This window comes from Buteo buteo, chromosome 2, assembly GCF_964188355.1.
Source record: "Buteo buteo chromosome 2, bButBut1.hap1.1, whole genome shotgun sequence".
NCBI classification, from domain to species: domain Eukaryota; kingdom Metazoa; phylum Chordata; class Aves; order Accipitriformes; family Accipitridae; genus Buteo; species Buteo buteo.
Genome location: NC_134172.1, coordinates 66,838,649 through 66,858,492, shown reverse-complemented (window position 1 = coordinate 66,858,492; position 19,844 = coordinate 66,838,649). Strand labels below are relative to the sequence as shown.

The 19,844-nt window shown below is 48.9% G+C and overlaps 1 protein-coding gene across 1 annotated transcript in view; it reads right to left on the bottom strand.

Annotated features, from left to right (window-relative positions):
- PPP1R16B (protein phosphatase 1 regulatory subunit 16B) overlaps positions 1–19,412 on the bottom strand; it is a 66,240-nt gene extending 46,828 nt beyond the window's left edge. The window contains exons 1-2 of the mRNA XM_075059267.1: positions 19,327–19,412; positions 121–523 (exon numbers count right to left, since the gene is read on the bottom strand). Coding sequence (XP_074915368.1) covers positions 121–367 — 247 coding nt within the window. The 5' untranslated portion in view covers positions 368–523; positions 19,327–19,412. The remainder of the gene's footprint in view (positions 1–120; positions 524–19,326) is intronic.
- Between the last annotated feature and the right edge of the window lie 432 nt (positions 19,413–19,844).

Genomic DNA, 19,844 nt, shown 5'->3' with positions numbered 1-19,844 from the left:
GACACCACGTCAAGGGTAGTCCAGTTCATGGATGTCAACACAGATGCCTTTGCACACCACAGCATTAAAGGGACCTCACATGTAGCCAGACAAAGAAACCACCAGATACAAGTGCCATACCTTCCTCCAAGTCGTTCCTCAGAGAAGCCTCCAGCAGAGCAACGCTGGCTTCAAAAGACACTTTCTTTCGGTTAACAGCATTTCTCTTCTTTTCATGCTTCCGCTTCTTGTGCTGCATCTCCTTCTCATACTGCGCCCATTTCTTCAGCTGCTGAGCCCTCCGCTTCTGGGCTGCCCGCAGCCTCTCCAGCGTGGGCACCTTATCCAGCAGCTGCAGCTCTGTCAGGAGGTCCACATGGGCATCCATCGCTTCTGCCGAGAGAGAGGGGATGAAGGATGCCCCAGCAGGAAACGATGTCCCACCGCAGGTCCTCTGGATCGCGGCCGCCTGCTGCTATACCAGCATCTTGAGGCTGAGCTGGGAAGGGCCCATTGCAGTGTCTGATGAGAACACGGTGGAAACCTGAAATGAGGAGGAAAGTGTGAGAGATCAAGTCTCATCATCCCATGCAGACAAGCAACTAAGACCAGCCTGTTGGAAAACACAATGGGCAACACCTACCATCTCAAAAGGCAGCTCGCTTAATTGCACTTTAATTGCTTGGTTGTTCTCACCAGGATTTGTGATTCCATCCTTCACCCACTCCAAACACTGAAGCAAAACCCTCTTGATTAAGCAGTAGTTTAACCGTGCAATTCATTCACATCTATAGTTCAATATAGCCCTCTCTTATGAGCAGAAAGAAGTCTTAATGAGCAAAGATCTTCCATAGTATTTGATACCATTCCTCAGACAACTCCAGAGATATTCAAGTACTGAGACACGTCCTTCCTTCCAGCTGGCCCCTTCCAGTGTAACCTTCACCGCTCGTTACAGGTGTCCCCAACACCACAGCCAAGACTGTGCTGCACTGATGCACTCCAACAGCCACCTCCCTGAAGCATTTTGGTCTGAGCAGCAAAACACAGGGCAGAGGGGACCAAGACTGCAGTGGCAGAGCCCAGGGCAGCCACAGACACAACATGAGACCGTCCCAGCACAAATAACCCAGAAGCCAGAGGCTAGAGATGCACGGGGCTACCCATCCAGCACCCCAAGGCCAAGCAGGTTTTCCCAGAGGGGCTTTAACCACCAGGAGCATCATCTGCACTCTTCTACTTCATCCATCAGCCCCTTCTCACCCCAGCCCTAGCTGAGGGCAGATGGACAGGATGTGGCTCCCAGGAAGGTATTACTAACACTTAAACCACTTCAGCTACTTAAAAACATGGGGGTTTGTGTTAATTTCTCTCTTCATTCAGTTTTTTTCTTTACCACAGGCTAGCTCATTCTGGTTTTGCTGTACAGGCTCCACAAGCCCAGCAACAAGAGCAGTTAAATCACAGCCCCAGACTCTTGGTGTCACCATGACATCAGAGAGCTCTAAGCAGTGCTACCCAAAGAATGATCAACCAGGGGACCCATGGGCAGCCACCCAGTCATCTGCTGCACAGAAGGAGTAAACACATCCCAGATTTAAGAAGCAGTCCAACAGAGAAAGGTGCATTTGAAATAAAGCCAATGTCATGAGCAAATTGAACGAGTCCTTTCCAAACAGACCCATGCAAAGCACATTGAATGGCAAGGTAAGTGTGCCAAATCAAGGTAAGCTACAAATAACCACATACAAGACGAGAGCTCTTATGGTTCAGCCAGCTTGGGGAGGGAGGAGGGGGGGGGGGGGAGAGAAAAAAGTTGATAGGGAAGGGAGACTGTGGAGAGCTTAAGTATTTACAAGCACCTGGGCAGCTGAAGCCATTCCTTGCTCAACTCTCCTGCTCCGAAAGAAAGGAAGCAGCAATCTCGTATACAATGGATGCAAAGCATCTATGGGAAAAATAGCAGCAGAAGAGAGGTAGCTAGACCCAGGTGAGATACCAAACCTTACCCCATCCAGCCAAGCCACAAAAAGCCATTGTTCATCCCTCTTCAGAGGGCAAAGCAGCCCAATCATGGAGGCGTTACTCTGAGGAGCTGCAGGGAAACGTTCATGCCATGCAGCACATCCATCACATCCCAGTGAATTTTGCAAGGTTGAGACATCCACTCCTTCCAGACATTGCTACAGACCTTCCACAGGGATTTGACCTTACCTATAAATATCTCGGCAGACTGACAGCAAGGCACGCCATTTCCTCCACAAGATAATTGGTTTGAGAACTGAAAACAAACAAACTCAGCCAGAGCACACAGGCAGGTCCTGGGCAGTCGCTTTATCCAGTAAATGGCCAACAGAAGGCCGAGGACAGCTTCAGCAGCACCTGCAACCCTTATTTTGAGGCGATTGAGGGACCTGAACAAAAAACCCAACCTTGTTCCATCCCATAAGAACTTAAAATTGCAAAAAAACGCTTTAGTTCCACATAGGGACAAACCCAAATCCTTGCAAAGTTTTTCGTAAGAGGGATGCTACCTAGAAATTCAAACACTTGCCTGAGATGGAAAATATCAGCTCAAGACTTCAGCATGCCACTGGAAAGCAAGGGAAGCATGCCACAGCTCCTCCATGGCATGAGAGCCCCACACAGCTCTCCCTGACCCCTGCCCACAGCCCCCATGAGCCAGGACTCACCACAGCACGCAGAAACCCTGCTGACAAGCACAGCATAAATGCAGCCCAATTTCCAAAAAAGCTTTTATTTGGGGGCAGATGCATTTTCCAAGCACAGGCACTTGGCTGGAAAGCTCTTTACCACCTCTCGTGAACTTGGCTCCGTACAGCACAGCTCCTGCCCCTTGCAAGCATTCCTGGGAAAGTATCTTTTTTGGCGATCTCCACTGCAGTAACACAGGCTGCAGATCTGAAGCCCCGTTTACAATACCTCGAAGGAGGGGAGATAAGGGCAGGAAATGCCTCTCGGCATACCACGTGTGGCACTCCCACCCTGCTCCTTTTCCAGGCCATTTCTGCTATTGTTTGCTGAAAGATGAACAAATATTTCCAAAAACACACCTGAAGTAGAAACGAGGACCTAATTCTGCAGGTTTATTAAAGCAAAGAAAGCTTATTTCAGAGTTTCCCTGTTTTGCCCCCCCCAAAGCAGGAAGCTTTCTCGGTGGTATTAGGACTGCACCTTGGAAAGAGCAACGTGACATTGATTTATAAGGAGAGGAGAAGCATGGCTTGCTCTACTTGCCTGTGTTTCAGCTTTCCTGCATGCACCTCATCCTCCAGCAGCTCCTCTGCTCTCACAACAGAACAAAAGGGAGATTCGAGTGGCCTACAGAAAGGAATGAAATGGAGACAGGAGATCCACAGACACCAGGAGACATCTTCTGGAAGTATCAGACACCAGTGTCTCCTCAAACCAACCAGCAAATGAACCTCTAAAGGAGCAGAGAGGTCACCATGAGAGGTCTTCCTGAAAGGGACACAGCTCAACTTCTCCCAGACTTAGGCACAAGTTCCCTAGCATCCTCCACAGAACCCAGAGCCTCAGAAAGACTTCGGCTCCATCACTCCAGCTGCCTCTTTTCCAGTAACCTAGTTTCTTCCTTGTACCAAAAAAATGTCACATTGACTTCTCATTGCACAAACTGGTCAGTCTAACTATAGCACAGTTTCAGGCCCCAGCATTTGTTTACCTGCAAAGCGACACAGAAGCTGGCTGTGTGGGTGTCTGTGGTTTGCAAGGCATCGCATTTTGGTTTCTGTTGTATTTAAAGAAGAAAAAAAAAAAGTGCCGTTCCTCGTGTTTGACCGAGCTGTGTTTCCGTGAGCTCAGCAGATCTGCCCGTCGCTGTGCTGAGCACATCCTGCCAGACGCACGTGGCCCCTGGCCCTGCAGGGACAACGGGTGACTATTTCAGGAGCCAAAAGGAAGGTGAGATGGTCACTATTGTATTGCGCTCATGCCATCACTTTCCTCTCGGCACTGCGGCAGAGAAAGACCCGCTCCAACCGTGTCAAAGATCAGTCTCTACAAAGGGCATGCAAGTGTTGGCAAACACAATCAGTTTTTTAAAAAAAGTTTGCATTTCCTGTACATTTTGTCTCACGTTAGTACAAGATTCATCTCACTAAGCCCAAAAGGACTTTCAGGGCACTGGTTATTCACTTGCAACATGAGAAGAGATGGCGATTCTGTGAAGCGAGTTTACTGAGTCAGTGGTTGCAACAAGCTGCCTACCCCATACCACCAACCCTGCCTGGAGGGGTCCTTCGTCTCCTACGCACACACTTCTTCCCATTTTACATTTAGAGGTTGGCACTTGCATCCCGCAACGGAGAAAAACAAGTATGCTTATTCTCCTGTTCCAGCACACACTCAGAGCTGCCCCCCTCGACCTTCCTACAAAGCATTCAACTTGCAGACACTTTGCCATTATATTGCTGAGGTTGGAGCTGGAACCATTAAAAGAGCCATGCTGCTGAGTGATGCTGGGGAGCCTTCTTGTCTCCCCACCAGACGATGAAGCCGGAGGTAAGACCTGCAAATCCTCTGTCACATCTCCCCAAGGCACTACTTAAAGCACAGCATGATACTGAAGCAGAATGCAAACACTTACAAGAGTCCTTCACTTAAGTGTCATCAAATGACTTCAGTTTTATTCCACTTAAAAAAAATAAACACGAACCATGGAAGAGCAACCCTTGAATGGACACCTTGAAATGAAATAGTTCAGCAACTAGAGAATCCTTCTAAGTTGTGCATCTTTGAAGCAAAGGTAAAATTCAAGACCCAGGTATGTAAGCAGCCACTTCTGAAATCAAGATCACTCCCATTTGCTGTATCATTTGTGGGGAGGCACCTGCAGGATTGGGCCCAGCCGATTAGGTGAAGCGTCTGCATTTGCAGCATAAAGTGAAGTCAGTGGCATGGAGAGTGACAGAAATAGCCCTCTCCTCCCCACCCCAAGCTAATCTTCTCTCAGCTGGAATTGGAAACCAAGCACGAAAGCCTATAGGAGGGATCTGAGCACATAAGTAGCCTGCAGAGGACATGGCTGCCCGATTTATTTATGTCATTAAGAGTCAACTCCTGCACCATGGCAAGGTGAGAAATTGCCAAATTGACCCCTCCTGCTTCCTACGAGGGCCAAGGCCAATCTATGCCATCATCCTGCCCCATGAAATGCTAGATGACCAGCCCATCACAGCCCTTTTGCTGAACCCATCCTCTGGCAACGAGCACCAATGAAGAATTCACAGGCTTCTCTTTCAGGCATCACTTTCAGGATTGCCACTGCTTGATGATCCAAAGTGGCTGAAGATGCATGTTCTGTATTGCTGTTTCTGCTGTTGGCCAGGATCTCCCCAAAGTCTCGGAGGAAGCAGCAGAGCAGCTCTTCATAGCTTGCTCCCCGATGAGGGAAAGAGCTCATTGGCAGCCCAGCAGCCATAACGCTGTCCAGAGACAGCCAGAAAGCTTCTGAGAGAAGGAGGTGAGAGACTTGAGGGACAGGCAGGAGCAGCAGGGAAAGAAAGGCCCGGGAGTTCAACTGTCCCCAAGGGAGAACAAGGAGGGGGATACAGGGGGCTACCCAAAGCAGGGATGTGCCACGGGGCTGACCATACACAAAGACCCAAGGTCTGTTCCCTCCCTCCCCGCAGCCCAGACCAGGGGTGAGAAGGGCAGCAGCATCCCCCTCCCGCCCTCTCTGGTGGAACACATTCCAAGTCATTTCCTAAACCGTGTCACCACCGAGCACGTAACCACACCAGCTCTGCCAAGGCGCTCCCCACCCCACCACTGTCACGCAAGCTGCTCCTTGTAGCAATCTGCAATACATTTGGGGCAATGGGAAACCAAATCCCACTTCTGGCCTGCTGATGGGAACAGTGAACCCTGTTCTGGATCAAGAGCTCTCAGGGTTTGTAGAGTTTTTTGGGTGTTTTTTGGTTTGTTGTTTGGTTTTTTTTTATTAGTAAAGGGTGATCAAGACAAGAGTGTCTTTCATGCTAAGACCACCACAGCCTAGAACCAGGATTTCCTTCCTTATTATAACTGCTTCTCTCACCTCCTGCCTTTTGGAAAAACATTTAATTAGAGCATCATCAACAAGGGCACTGCATCAAGCCCAACCACGCAACTACCCAAACCACTACAGCCTTACACACCTATAACAGGGGACTCAGCCACTGGGTCTTCCAAATGAAGACAGACAGCAGGTCAGATACCAACAGCAACCATACAGCAAACTGGGAAAGGGAGTTCAAATCACAAGAGACACACCTGCCCCTCCGAGGAATCACAGCCCCAAAACATTTGCTTTCATCTGCAATGCTACAGGACAGTCACATTTCCTACACAGCCCAGGGGACGAGGAGGAAAGAATGACCGTGGTGAAAGGCTGCAGTGGCAAGCAATTCAAAACACATCACTTCCAGCCTCCTGAAGGGTCTCCTTTCTTTTCTGAAACCGAAATTGTTATTTCTCTAATATCACGCCCTGCCAGACAGGTTGTACCATCTCCCTTGTCTGGATCTCTGTGCAACCACTGCGACGCAGGTGGGCACTGACCACTGTCTCCTCCAGGATGCCAGGGCTGATAGCAAAGCTGAAATCAGAAACCTGCCGCTGGTAACACACACACCCTGAATGCAGCCCAAGGCGGCACATTAAACAACAGCTTGACATACACCTAAGCCAGTACTTTCAAAATAATATGCAACAAACCCTTTTCCAGAGGTCAAGAGCATCCACTGATGAACAGATGAATACAGAACAAGGTCACTTGCTTGACTTCAGGCAGCCAACTCACTGCAAGAGCTACACCATCACCTCAGGATTGTTATTCCTAGTCCTGGGCTCCAGCCATGAGGTACTGGTGAAACCCTACTCGTCCCTCGGTGCTACTCTAACAGCTCCGGCCGTTGCTTCTGGCAGCAAATTCTCCTTGAACGCACCATGTGATTCTCCCTGCACCGTGCTGCGAGCCCCACAGCACCCGCAGGTTAACCGCACAGAGGAGTGAAAATTATGAAAATTGTTGCTGCATGATTTAATTTCACTGGTATTTTAGAAGCAAACAGCTCCTTTCCTCACTCAGGGCTTCTGCAGCATTTTAAGCAGCAGATGCTCAGCGCTACCAAATGAATGGTTCCTCCTGAAGGAATGAAGGGGAAAATGGCAGGAAACATCACTTTAAAAAAAAAAAAAAGAATCAAAAAAAAAAAAGAGGTTTCAGCCAAGACCCCTTGGAGAACATAAATCCTACAGTCTGCCCTGGAGTGCTAGTGAGGAAGAGCAGGAACAGAAGTCTTCTGGGCGAGAGATCTCATCAGAAATCGGGAGTTTCAGGAGAGATTCTTGGCTTTCCCACAGGTTCCTTGTATGCAAAGTAAGTAACTTAATCTGTGCCCCAATTACCTTCTTAAAGTGAAGATACTGTTTTACTGATCTGCAGCAAAGGAAGTTTCATTGCTGCTTGATGCAAAGGTAAGTTCGGTGGTGAAGGTGCATCAATGTAAGTTATTTTTCTAGCTTAATGGAAAGCTCAAAATTTAAAGCTAAATTCTTCCCCAGAGAATTAAACACATTCTGGTTCGGCCACTTTATCTCTAGTTCCAGATAATCTCTCCCTCTTCAATGAGCTCCTTCCTAGCAATGGGAATGAAATACAAGCAAGAAGAAAAAAAGTGAAACAGCAAGTCAAAAAATCTCTTTGAGCCAATGCTGGTAATAGAAAATTTTTTAAGTGCCTCATTCTTTTCTCCTCCCAACTGTTCCACTCGTAACAATATTGGCAGTTGTTTGAGGAAAGCCCCTCAGTATTTTCACTATATATTTCCTGTAAACACTCAACACAGCACAATATACATTCTTTTTCTCACCAATATTTCAATGTGGGCTTCCTTAAAAAAGGACCTTCTGTGCCAAGCAGTCCTCCCCCACATCAGCATCCTTGGAAACACGCTGCTCTTTCCAGTGGCACCTCAGTGACGAGCAAAACAAATCTGTGGTGGTCCCCAGATGTACATATGCCAGCCATTAAGCTCCTATCTACAGCTGGAGAGCTGGGTCTTTGGGTTCATTGGACACGGCCGCAGCCACGGAGGGCTTTGCTTTAGTAGGACACAAGCCCAAGCACAGCTTACATGCATGATTTAAGAGCAAGGCAGAGCATTAAAGCTAGACCCGCTCAGCACTTGTTTCCCTCCACGTGGTTCTTGTGCAAAACTGCTCCTTAAGCCCAATTCTCAGTGCAAGGCAGCAGGACTTGGAGGCGTTTTAGAAAACCTTAATCTAGAAGCTCCGTAGAGCAAATGCTCTTTTCTATGTCTGCTCCACACAACTCTCTTGAGGCTGCCACTTTTCTGCATTAAACTGTGCTTGCCTGGGTAGATTTTCAAATCTAGAAATTTTATGTTGATAGTTTTTATGTTCATTACAGGTCTGGGGTTTTCCCTCCCCTCTCCATTTTTATTCCCTAGCATCCTACTTACCAACCAGGCTCCGGAGGCAAGGCAGCCAAGCTCCGCTCTCACTGGCTCTCCCTCCACATCCATGGGCAGGGTGGGCTCTTCCAGCCCCCAGTTTGAGGTGTAGCTCCAGACCAGGTGCTGGGTACACCTTTGAGGGTGCCTTGGAGCTGCAGAAACTGCTCAGCCTCCTTTTGCGTTCTGAGGGTGAAACCTCAGGTTTGCCTCCTGCTTTCAGGTCAATCAGTGAATCAGTAAAAACAGACACCCTGGGGTCTTGGCCATCAGCTTGCCACACAGAGAAGGGAGAGGGATATTTCAGTCAGTTTGAACTTGAAAATCTAACCGTGATTTTGAATCGAGTTAAAAATCAGAAACTACGTTCGGGGCTCAATTCCAAACTACACACCAAAACGAGCCATCCCCTTTTAACCTGGTGTAATAGAGAAAACTATTCAACAGCCTGTAAATCTGCAGAGAGCATGCACTAATTGTACTGATTCTTTTTTCTCCTTAGATGAGGACTGTATACATCAAGCCACAAGCAAAGCTCTCCCCTCTGCTCCCCACTGACTGTACCCAAGACAGCACAGACACAGGCTCGGGGCAGCACATAGGACTCTAGAGAAGACGATGCTTGAAGACAAGGAAATTTTATTCCTTCAAGAATTCATTACATACCACTCCCCTCTCCCCTTTGCTCTCCCAAAGAAAAGTATCTGCTAACAAAATTTATCTCTAGCGTCAGAGGAGCAGCAGGATCCCTGCCCTTAGGCAAAGAAAGATCAGAACAGGATTTCTGTGCAAACATGAACCGAATCCCAACTTCCCTCGCACGAGAGCAGCCCCATCTTCTGAGCCAGGCAGTTAAATATTGAAGGAAAGGCATGCAGCAGCTCCGATTATGTGGAACAAAAATTAATTGAGGGCATAAGTCTCCGATTCAGCTCTCCATTTATTTTTTTCCACAGCACATTATATGTGAGTGTGGGTTGCAACACAGACACCTGCAGGGAAAGCAGCCCAACCCATCTGTGACAGTGATATTACCTCCTTTTATTTGTTTTTCTGGTTAAAGCTTCCATTTTTTATCAGCCCTGCAACAGACAGACGTGGGGAGTCCTCCAAAACTGCATCCCCCTTCCTGACATTTTAAACTACACATTTAGAGATCTGTAATTTGAAAAACAACAATTTTTTTCCCAAAACAGGCTTTAAAATAAGACATGTGAAAACAACAAAGCTAATTTCCAACAGAATCTCAAAAACACCATCGCAAGAGCCCACACCCTTCCCTTAAGATACAAATTAAAGCCCTATTCGCCCGCACCCCAGTCTTTTTAACAGAAATCCTTCTATTGTCTAAAGCCACTTACACACATTTTGGCCCATGGGAAAAAAAGGAAAAAAAAATCCTGGGAACAGCCCTATTCTGGCACAGCAACAAGCTAGATAAGTGCCTGGATTTTCCATATACAGCTCCTAGGAACCTCAAGCCGTGCCAACATGGGATGTTTCAGTGGCAGAGCTTTTGCAGGGTCTCAGCTATTAAGAGGGATGTGCCTTTCCCAGGGGATGCCAGCTCTCGTTGTCACCTCTGTGCGATGCACCAGTGCATCGAGAGGTGACAATGAGAGCGGGCATCCCACCTGCCCCCATACAGCTATGCAGCCCCCCACGGCTGTGCTTTACTACAGCAGGCTGGGGGACGCAGCATCCCCCCAGGGACTTACCATCTCATGGGACTACATTCCTCTATTTTTATTTTTTTCTGGTTTCTTTGCCACAAGAAGAGAGTCCTGCCTTGCTCTTCTCTTTCCAAGGCTAAGGTGTGATTCTGCCAACTTTGTGGCACTGCCGTGACAATGCCAGTGGCCAACGAAGCCACCACAACAACAGTCAGGTGGGAGGAAGGGACAATGCATGTTCGGTTCACGCTGTGAGATGATGCTGGTATGCAAGAGAAGACTCATCCGTGCACATCCATACTGGAGTTTCCTATACCAACATTGACACCAAGAGATAATAGCTACTTCCAAGCTGGACACCTAGACCATAGCACACGGTCCAAGGTCAGGTCCAGTGGGATGCATCAGCTCATGCAGAAGGTAGGATAGGTCCCCAGGCTACCAAACCACAGGAGCAAATGCCATGGAGCCCACTAGCACCAGGCATTTGTCCCCAGCCATGGGACAGATGTCACCAGCTGGGCACAACCACCACCCAACTTGGAGCACTGAGGTGCCAGAGCCAAACATGCCAAACAGCCCATCACAGCATGAAGAGAGGTTTTGAGAGACTGTTAAGAAGCACTGCTGTCAGGATGATGCGGTGCTTTGTGGTGGGCTTGGATATGACTGGCAGGATTTGAAAGTATTTGCTACACACCTGACAGGAGGAATATTGATTTTGGGGGAGGTTTAAGAGAGGATGCTCTTTCCAACAATCTGATTTACCCGTTTAAAATAGCAGTTGTATTTAATTACTGCTAACAAAATGCTTTCAACTTTTATGCTTACAGACACTATTGAGCATATCTATGACCATTCCAATAATCCTCAAAAGATCTTAACCAAATAACACAAAAAAGGTGCCCTCTGACCCATCCTGCATCCATCAGGGAGTCCGTACGCCTACTTAGGATGGTGTTGCCCACCTGCCTCTGCTGTGCAGGGACCACAGCAGGGTGCCCGCAGGCTCTTCTGGGAGAGTAAAGAGGTGAGATTCTGGGAAAAATGAATTATCCATGCTGCAGTGTGGGATGTTTTGCTCCATACGGCTCAAACATCTGGATTTGTTGTCTAAGGCACAACCCTTATACCTTGGTGAACTCTGAATGACTTAATGATTCCACTGCTAAACCATGCAGATGTCACCCCTCCACTCCAGAAAATTCATCCTCCTGCCCACCTAGCCTTTGCAGGTCGAGGTCAGCCACCAGCATGCAAGAAGGGGGCCCTGAGGCTGCTGACCCGACACTAACAGACCTCCAGCACAGCGGGTCAGGCTTCCCTGCAGCATGCCGACAAGCACCATTCTATAGTTGCTGCTATAGGGTACCACAGCATCAGCCCATTCGCAACGGCAGCAAAGATCAGTGGCACCAGATACTGTTACCACAGGGCAATCAAGACTGCTTTCCCTTGAAGCCTGCAGAAATATTATAAGGCATCTTCTAGAAAGTTGAACCATAATACTTCAAGAGGACAAAAGCTCCTTAAAATGCAGATCAGCAGAAATCCTGCATGGGAAGTAGGCTGCTGCTGGCAGGCCTTGGCTGAGGAAAAGCATCTCCGCCAACAGCCCCGCCACTGCCTCTCGCTTCCACCTCTGCCCAAGCACAGCTCCAGAGTAACTTGCCTTATCTTAGATGCAAACCATCAGATTGAAACAAAATGTTTTGCTAGCCAAATGCTAACAAAACGTTAGTACAGCTTTCTGCAGTGCCAACATCACCAGTTTCAGTCTTAAATCAGACACTCAGAGCAGCTTGCCACTGCCTTGCTTGCGAGGCAGATTTTATGCTTCTAAAGTACCTTATTTTTAGGCGCAGTTATCAACCCGCACATCATCATACATGCCCTACTTTCTATGTTTTCTGCATCTACTCTTGGCCACAGACAGAGATGGTACATTGGCTTGACTTGCTGCTCTGACAATACAGTTGCTCTGACATTCAGTTTCATCAAATATTTACCACTGCTTAGTTTGAAAATATGTGTTTGGATACTTTAGCTTAACTTGACTATGAACACGGTACCAGAATTGCTGGTACTGCTCTCCTCCTCATCAGTCTAGTTCTTACTTTGCTTCTGCCATTTCTGGGATTACAAGCACTAGGGCTCTGCTGCCACAGGCCAAGGAGAACCTCGTCCCCCCACGAGCACAAGGTTTAGCCATCCTTCTCTGCTGTCTCAATGTGTAGCCATGCCTGGATGTGCAAACAGGCAGACCTGCCCAGGGGAGAGACTCTTCCCAAAGATACTGAGATTTAAGGGCCAGAACTCAGCTGGGAAGAATGGCTGCTCTTAAGGGAGGCTTTCTGGAGAGCTTCCCAGGCACAGGTACCCACCCTGCCATTTGGTGGGTACCTCACCTGAATATTTGTTCTGAGAAGCAGTTTTATTTGGATGGCAGAAAAATCAATGTTCTGGTAGTGAAAGTCAAATTCAGGTAGCAGGGGCATCTTAAAGCCAGAAATCTGATCTAATCCTGCAGATGGTGGAGATAGCCCTTCTGCATCCCGCTGACACATCTACAGCACAGCTCCCACCAGCTGCTTTGGTGGGTTAAGCAAGCCCACCCAGTACAAAGCCCCTCTTAATTTCACGTACCAGATGAACTCTTGCTCAAGAACTCAGGAATAAAAGGCCAAGTCCTATGCAAATCCCCAAATCTCAGCTTAGCACCATAAAGTAGAGAAAATGATGGTAGATATTACTGGACACTTCACAGCCAGCATGGGGCTCACGCTTTCCTTGGCCTTTCTCCTCATGTCGGTATTTGACTTTTGAGCTGTTGAGCAAGTAATCAAGCAGAATTTGTGCCTGTGAAATGCTGCCAACATCCAATATTGCCACATAGAGCAACGCCTCATACTTGGGGTTTTCCCATACAGATCATTAGAGATGCCATGACTATGCCATAATGTCAGATTGAGCAGTTGGGACAAAGTTAAGGCAACCAGCAACGAAGAGCGAAGCTGCACATCTCCAGCCTTCCCCTCCTAGGCTGTCCCCTCTCTTCTCTTCCAGAAATACCCAACCTGCCACTCCTGCCCCTTCCAGCTCAAGAGCAAAGCATCAAGACGTAGGTAGCGTGCTGAGCAGCCCCTCACCTACAGAGCAGAGGCAAGAGCTAACGAGCAAACTCACAAGGGAGGTCTCTTGGCAACACAAGGTAAGAGAAAAGGAGGGGAAAATTGCTGCCAGCGTGTTTGTGTGCACTTAAGATGGCATTTCCAACCCTGTAATTGTTGCATAATGAATTTAGCAATGGAGTTCAAGAGCTATGATTCATTCAGGCCAAAAAACATGAGTCAGCACCCAAAGAATCATGAGATGTTAGAATTATATACATTTAACTTCAGCTTGACAAATCCAAAGGAGCAGTGTAACAGCAGAGTGTCTCAGCACAACTCAAAACATCATGCAAATATCCCCACTCCTCCTCCCAGCCAACGCAAGATGAGAGCAGCACGAGAGCAGCGCCTAGGTCGGCTGTTGCAAATAATTTACGCCTGCCACTTATGCCCAGCTCAGGTTATCAGCTCAAACGCTCTCTCTTACCTAGTGCTCACACTGACTCACCGAGAAAGGTGATAAGGTCCCATCCAGCCTCAGAAAAGACTTTTGTGCAATCTTGCTGTGGACCTCTGGGGAGAGGAACACGGTCCCATCCAGCCTCAGAAAAGACTTTTGTGCAATCTTGCTGTGGACCTCTGGGGAGAGGAACACTCCGGATGCTCATTTCACTGTGTGTGACCAGCACAAAAGCCAGACAGGACAGGGGAGGAGAGCAGAGGTGGCTGTGGGAGGCTGGTGGTCAGGGTGCTACAGCAAACCACAGAGGTGGCGGTGGGAAAGGAGTGCAGATCTCTGCAGGGGATTGAGCAAGAAACAGGGCAGAGTTATTACAGAAAAGGATGCCTAAGGTTAAGGAGCAAGTGCAGATTGCGGGGAGATGATGCAGAGAAGACCTCATGAAAAATAAGATGTTTCCCTAGCTCTCTTGGGTGATCTTGTTTAAGTCATGCCCTGTATTCTGTGCTTACAGAGCTTGCATATATGGAAAGGAAAGTTATTTTGAAGTGAGATAGGGTGCAAATTCAAAGCAGAACAACTATTCTGGGTTAACTCCCCAGGTAGGTTCTTATTCTAGAGTGGCAGTACCTTCTTCTAGTTTATTTCACTTTAAAAATAGATTAGGCCAATGGTTCTGATCTGCAAGGCCACGGTAGCTGGCCCACTACTTTTAGAGCATCCTTAATTAGGGCCTGGATATAGGGACACGGGGGTTCCAGGATGCAGATCTGATAGTCCGAATTTGGAAACATTAATCTAAACCAGGAATGAAACAAGCACCTGCAGGAGGGTCTGCACGGACACTGCTTGGGCAGGACCTGCTGCACAGCAGCTATTCCTGCAGCAGGCACACGGGAATGCACCTCGGCAGGGGCACAGACCATGCAACACGCTCTGCCAACCACACACCAAACAGCACTGGATGAAACCCCCAATCTGCACTTCGCACGCAACCAAAAACCTTCTTATAATGGTTTTATTTGAGGTTCATTTGAATTTACCATTTATCAAGCTTCCATTTAGCCTCATTAATCACAGCCTATCAAGCTCTTTGAAATGCAAACATAGAAAAGTACCCAGCAACTGCACTTCTCGGTTTATCCTTCTGCTGGAATTATGGAAGGCTACGAAGCAGGAATGCCAACCCACCTGTCTCCTGCTTTTCAACCACTTCCCATGGGATGAAATCAGCTGACTATTCTGGAAAAAAACACACTGATCTCTTTCCTGCCAGCTAGCAACATTCAAGGATAGCAAACAATGTGTCGTGCAGGAGAAAGTGCATCCCTGTGAAAGTCGAGGGGAGAGGCAGATAGGCAGCTCCCAGCAGTACTGGTACCTGCATCTGCACGCAGATGCTGTCTCTGGAAGCAGGGATGGCCAAGCCACCTTTGTCAAAGGCTTTGCATTTCCTATCCGGGCCCCTGGAGCCAGAGATCTCTCAGCTCACCTAATCCACGTCAAATGATATGCCATTTGTTTGCATTGTATGGGTATTAAGGCTTAGCCTTCCTCAAGCTATTCATTTTTTTTTTACCTTGGTGCCTACGTGGCTGTTAAACCCAGTATCGACACGCTTCTGTAAGACCTGCAAGGAAAAGGTCCATCAGGAAGAATCACATTACTCTGAAAGTAACATTTGCCCCAGCTAGCAGAGGTGGCAAGAGGTGCCACCAAGTCCAGACTCAGTCCAGTATCATCAGTTCTCACTGACGAACCCTTTCCCGCTTTGCTGTGAGACTCTGGATGTAGCATTCATTCCTCTCACCTCCCAAAGCCTGACAGTTTTTTCCACTGCCCTTTGTCTGTGCTGTTTGCTCAAGCCAAGTGCAGCGCTACCCCCCAAAGTGGGAACTATCCTGATTTCAGAGGGGAAGGTGCAAGCAGCCGGTGATTCGTATCCACAATTACCAGTCCCTTACACTGCTGCCAGGAGCAAGGCAAGCTGTGCTTCACACTGAGCCCACCACCAAGCCGGACCTGGTGTAGGAGTGGGCTTTGGCTTACTCAGAGTCTGACTGCTCCTGGGTACCGTGACTCTCCAGCACCTCCACCCCAGCCAGCAAAGCACCTGGGCTCTGCTGTCCTTTCAGGAGTGTCACCTTCAAAAAAAAAAAATTAAAAAATATAGTATCTATCTATATATATAAAGAAAAACCATGCTGGACAGCAAAAAGTGACAGTCAACAAATGAACGTGCCCTAAACAAGACTTTGGCAAGCGGCACAGCTGGTGTTGACCGGCAGCAGCGCAGGCAGAATGGTGCTGTTGAGATGAATGAGCAAGGGAGCACGTGGAAGGGAGACGAAGAGAGACAAGTAGATTAATAGAAGACGACAGATTTCTAGGAAGATTGCGATAAGCCTCTTGAAACTTCCCTAAAGGATGAGCCAGCTGGCAAGGCCATCCTAGGAGGTGGTGTAACTCGACTAACAGCCTTGCAAAAAGCCAACAGCTGACCCCTTTCACACATACCAGCTCACTCCTGCAGCTCTTTAAGCAAGGAGGGCTGAATGTGCGGAGCCTGGATGCTTCTACACCAGCGCTCGCCTGCAATTACAGCCCTCCTTGCAGAGAAGCTGCCAGCCCTGAACTATTTTCAACAAGCAAACAAGCAGCGAGGTCGGGCTGACCATTAGCGCCAGCAGAGCACACCATCCCGCTCTTCCCGGCCCCGACCAGCCAAATGGCACGTTTCATTGCCCACGCAGGGGCTAATCCTGACCCGCATTCCCAGCCACAGGCCACGAAGCTGACAGGCACGGCTGGGGAGAGGCATGTCGCTCCTGAAAACGGCTTTGCCAAAGCAGGGACGGGGACGGCAAGGTGATGAGCGGGGTCCCTGCATCATGCTTTTGCCTCCCTCCTAAATTCAGCTCTGCTGGGATCCCCGGCAGAGCCAAGTTCTCCAAAAACATTACATCCCAGTGAGCAGTTTCACCCTCCGAGGAGGAAGAGGAGAGGGCTGTCCACAGGGGAAGGCAAGCTTGAAATGTTAAGATTTTTATACTTCAAGGGACGATACCTTCAAAACCTGTTTGGAGGTGGAGTGGATACCACACACAGGTATGGCCAACAGAAGGAGTTCGCTACATCCCCTTTCCAGTGCCTCAAAACCCCATAAGTATTTGAAACTGGAGGTATGACCTGGGGCAGCAGAGGGTTTCAGGATGAAGAGGAGCAGCAGCCAGTTTGTTTGATATGAGGCAAGTTTTTCTTCTTAGGCCAATTAGCTGGTGATATAATTTGCCCACTAAGGTCACTGAATCATCATTTAGCAGTTTCAAAGGAGACAAGATGAACTGCAGGCCAATTTTCCCCCTCCAGCTCAACGAGTGATTCAAAATGCTATTAATGATAGTGGTTTGTAAGTATCTGGCAGAGGATTTGAGAGGGCAATTTATTGCCCAAAAAGAGACTGACCTATTTCTTGCCAAAGAAGCTAAGCCTGTGAAGATGTAGGACCTGATTTTGCTATCTTACATTACCCAAGAGCTGCAAAACTTGAGTCAGGCATTGGTAAAAGCAAAAAGAAGCAGCAGACCCAAAAACAGGTTAAGGAAGGTCACAGTCAAAACCCACTTCATCACCTGCAGGCAAGAGATGTTTCTAAGGATGGGGATAGGAAAGGAGTAACATCCCCAGAAGACTTTTAGCACAAACCCTGCATTTTCCCAAGTTTATATAAGATAAAAATGAGACATCCCCTCATCCACAAAAGATTCATTATTTGTCAACCTCAGGCTCCATAACCAGTAAACACTGGTTGATGTTTTTCTTCTTACTGGATGAAATGTGCCTACAGGCAACAGGCATTTTATAAATTATTAAACCAAGGGAAAATAAGGTTCTAACAAAGTGCCTGCAGAAGCACCAAGGAGCCGGTACAATTGGTACCAGCACACTCACACAGAGTCATTTTTCCTGCAACGACGGACGCAACAAGAAGACATTGTTAGAAATGGGCAGCCTGGACACGTGGTTTTGATGGCAAAAAGAAGACACCATATCTCAGCATTTCATCACATCCACCACAGATATCTGAAGTTCAACACTTTAAACCTTATTTTTCTTATGAAATAGTCACTTATGTTTTCCAGTCAGAAGGAAAATAAGTGTTTTGGGTTTTTTTTCAATTTCATGAGAGGTCTCAGGACATGAAGCAAAACCCATAAAACTAATGTAATAAGAGTATTTTCAACATCATCCACAGTTTTTAGTTCAACCCATAGTGTAGAGATTAAACAACAAAGGGAAAAAAATAAACAAAAAAGTATTCTTCACATTCAGGATTTAATACATTACGTCTTTCACAACGAACACGATCCCCCTTCCAGACTAAATTCAGTTCCAGCCAGAAAAACCCCTTCTGCTTTCTGCCATAACAGCGCTTGGCCCTTCCATCTGTGAAAAAGCACTTAACAGTAACAGCAGGGCTCAGGGCACCTGGGTCAAGGCAGGCTCGGTCAAGGTGAAAGCTAGGGCAGCTCAGGCAGCCGCTTCTCCAGAGGTTCCCTGAGCATTTGATAGGGAACACAGGAGGGCTCAAACAGAGACGGTTTGGGTTTTTTTCTCCCCCCCCCCAGGTTTGCAAGCCCTCTGCTTTCCTTGACAATTTGTGAGAAGCCACTTTTCTCTACTACTCCGTTGCAGCTTAAAGCATCCTCCTCCTCGAGCAGTTATCACGGTGCAGAAAAGATCTTTTCACGATAAGTAAGCAAAGACATAAATGTGAACTTATAGGCTTGTCAGCAGAAAGCATCTCTACCACCACTGACGCCTCAGACCCCTGAGCTGGAGAAGGGGCTGAAGTTCAGGCTGAAGTTCACCTGGTCTGCCAGCATCTGAAGGAGACTCTGTCTGAGAAAGACCTTCATCTCGCACAGAAACCAGTACTTGCAATCCTGATGCCATTTCAGGAATTACAGTTGCTTATATTTATGCTACTTCCAGTACATTTCTTCCACACCCGAATCACGCCAAAAGGGAGAGGATTTCTAAATACAATAAGGAAAACCCATTCACGAGCAAACGCAAGAAATTCCCGTCTTCGGTGCCTTGGCTTTTGCACGAAGACCCACGGTACAAACGTGTACTTAAATACCAACGCCAAGCGTTCAATGGAGTCAAAACTGCCTTAAAGTGGCAATCGCGTCCTCAGCACTAGATGCGGCCAAGGTAAGGTTAGCCAAATTTACCGAGGGATTAGCCGGGTGCCTGACGCCACCCGGGGAAGGCAGCGGACTGCATTATTTAAGTGACTCCCGCCCGCCCGGTCTAGGATTGCACAGGGCTGGAGTTACCGAAACTCCGCGGCGTGATTGCAGCCGCTGCCCTGGCCGCGGCGGGGACCCCCGCTCCGCGCCCGCGGACCGCTCCTCCGCGGCCCTGGCAGCGCCCGGGGCGGGGCGGGGACACCCGGACGGACACCCGGACGGACAGACACCCCGCTCCCCGGGGGAGGGAGAGCGGGGAGCCCCAGCGCCGCGCCCGCAGCATCCCGCCGGCCCGGCCCCGCTCCCCTCCTTGCGCTGCCGCGTCCCCGGACCCGCACTCACCCGTGGCAGCTCCACGCGGCGCAGCGGGCCCGGCCAGGCAGGTGGGCGGGCAGGCAGGCAAAGCAAGCAGGCAGGCAGGCAGGCAGCGGCGCCGCGCAGCCCCGGCCCCCGCCCGCCTCCGGCTCCGGCTGCGGCCGCCGCTCCGCTCCGCCCCGAGGTGGGGCCGCGGAGGGGGGCGCGGCCGCGGAGGGGGCGCGGATCCGGCCCGCCGCAGCCCGCCCCTCCGCCCGGCCCGGCCCGGCCCGGCAGGTGGAAGGCGCGGAGCGGAGCCGGGGAGCATCCCCGGGGATGTGGGAAGAGCGGCTTGCGCGGAGCCTCCTGCCTCCCGGCGTGCGGGGAGGGCCCTTGAGAAACGAAGGGCTGGTCGGCATTTGGGCGGGTGGGGCTGGGTGGGTGTGTGTGTGTGATTAAAAGAAAGAAATAAATATTTTTTAAAAAGGTCTTCGAGTTTTGGGGGAAGGTTGCAGCCGCGCCTCGGCCTTCCCGAGCCTGCCGAGAAGATTTGCCCTGGCTTCTGG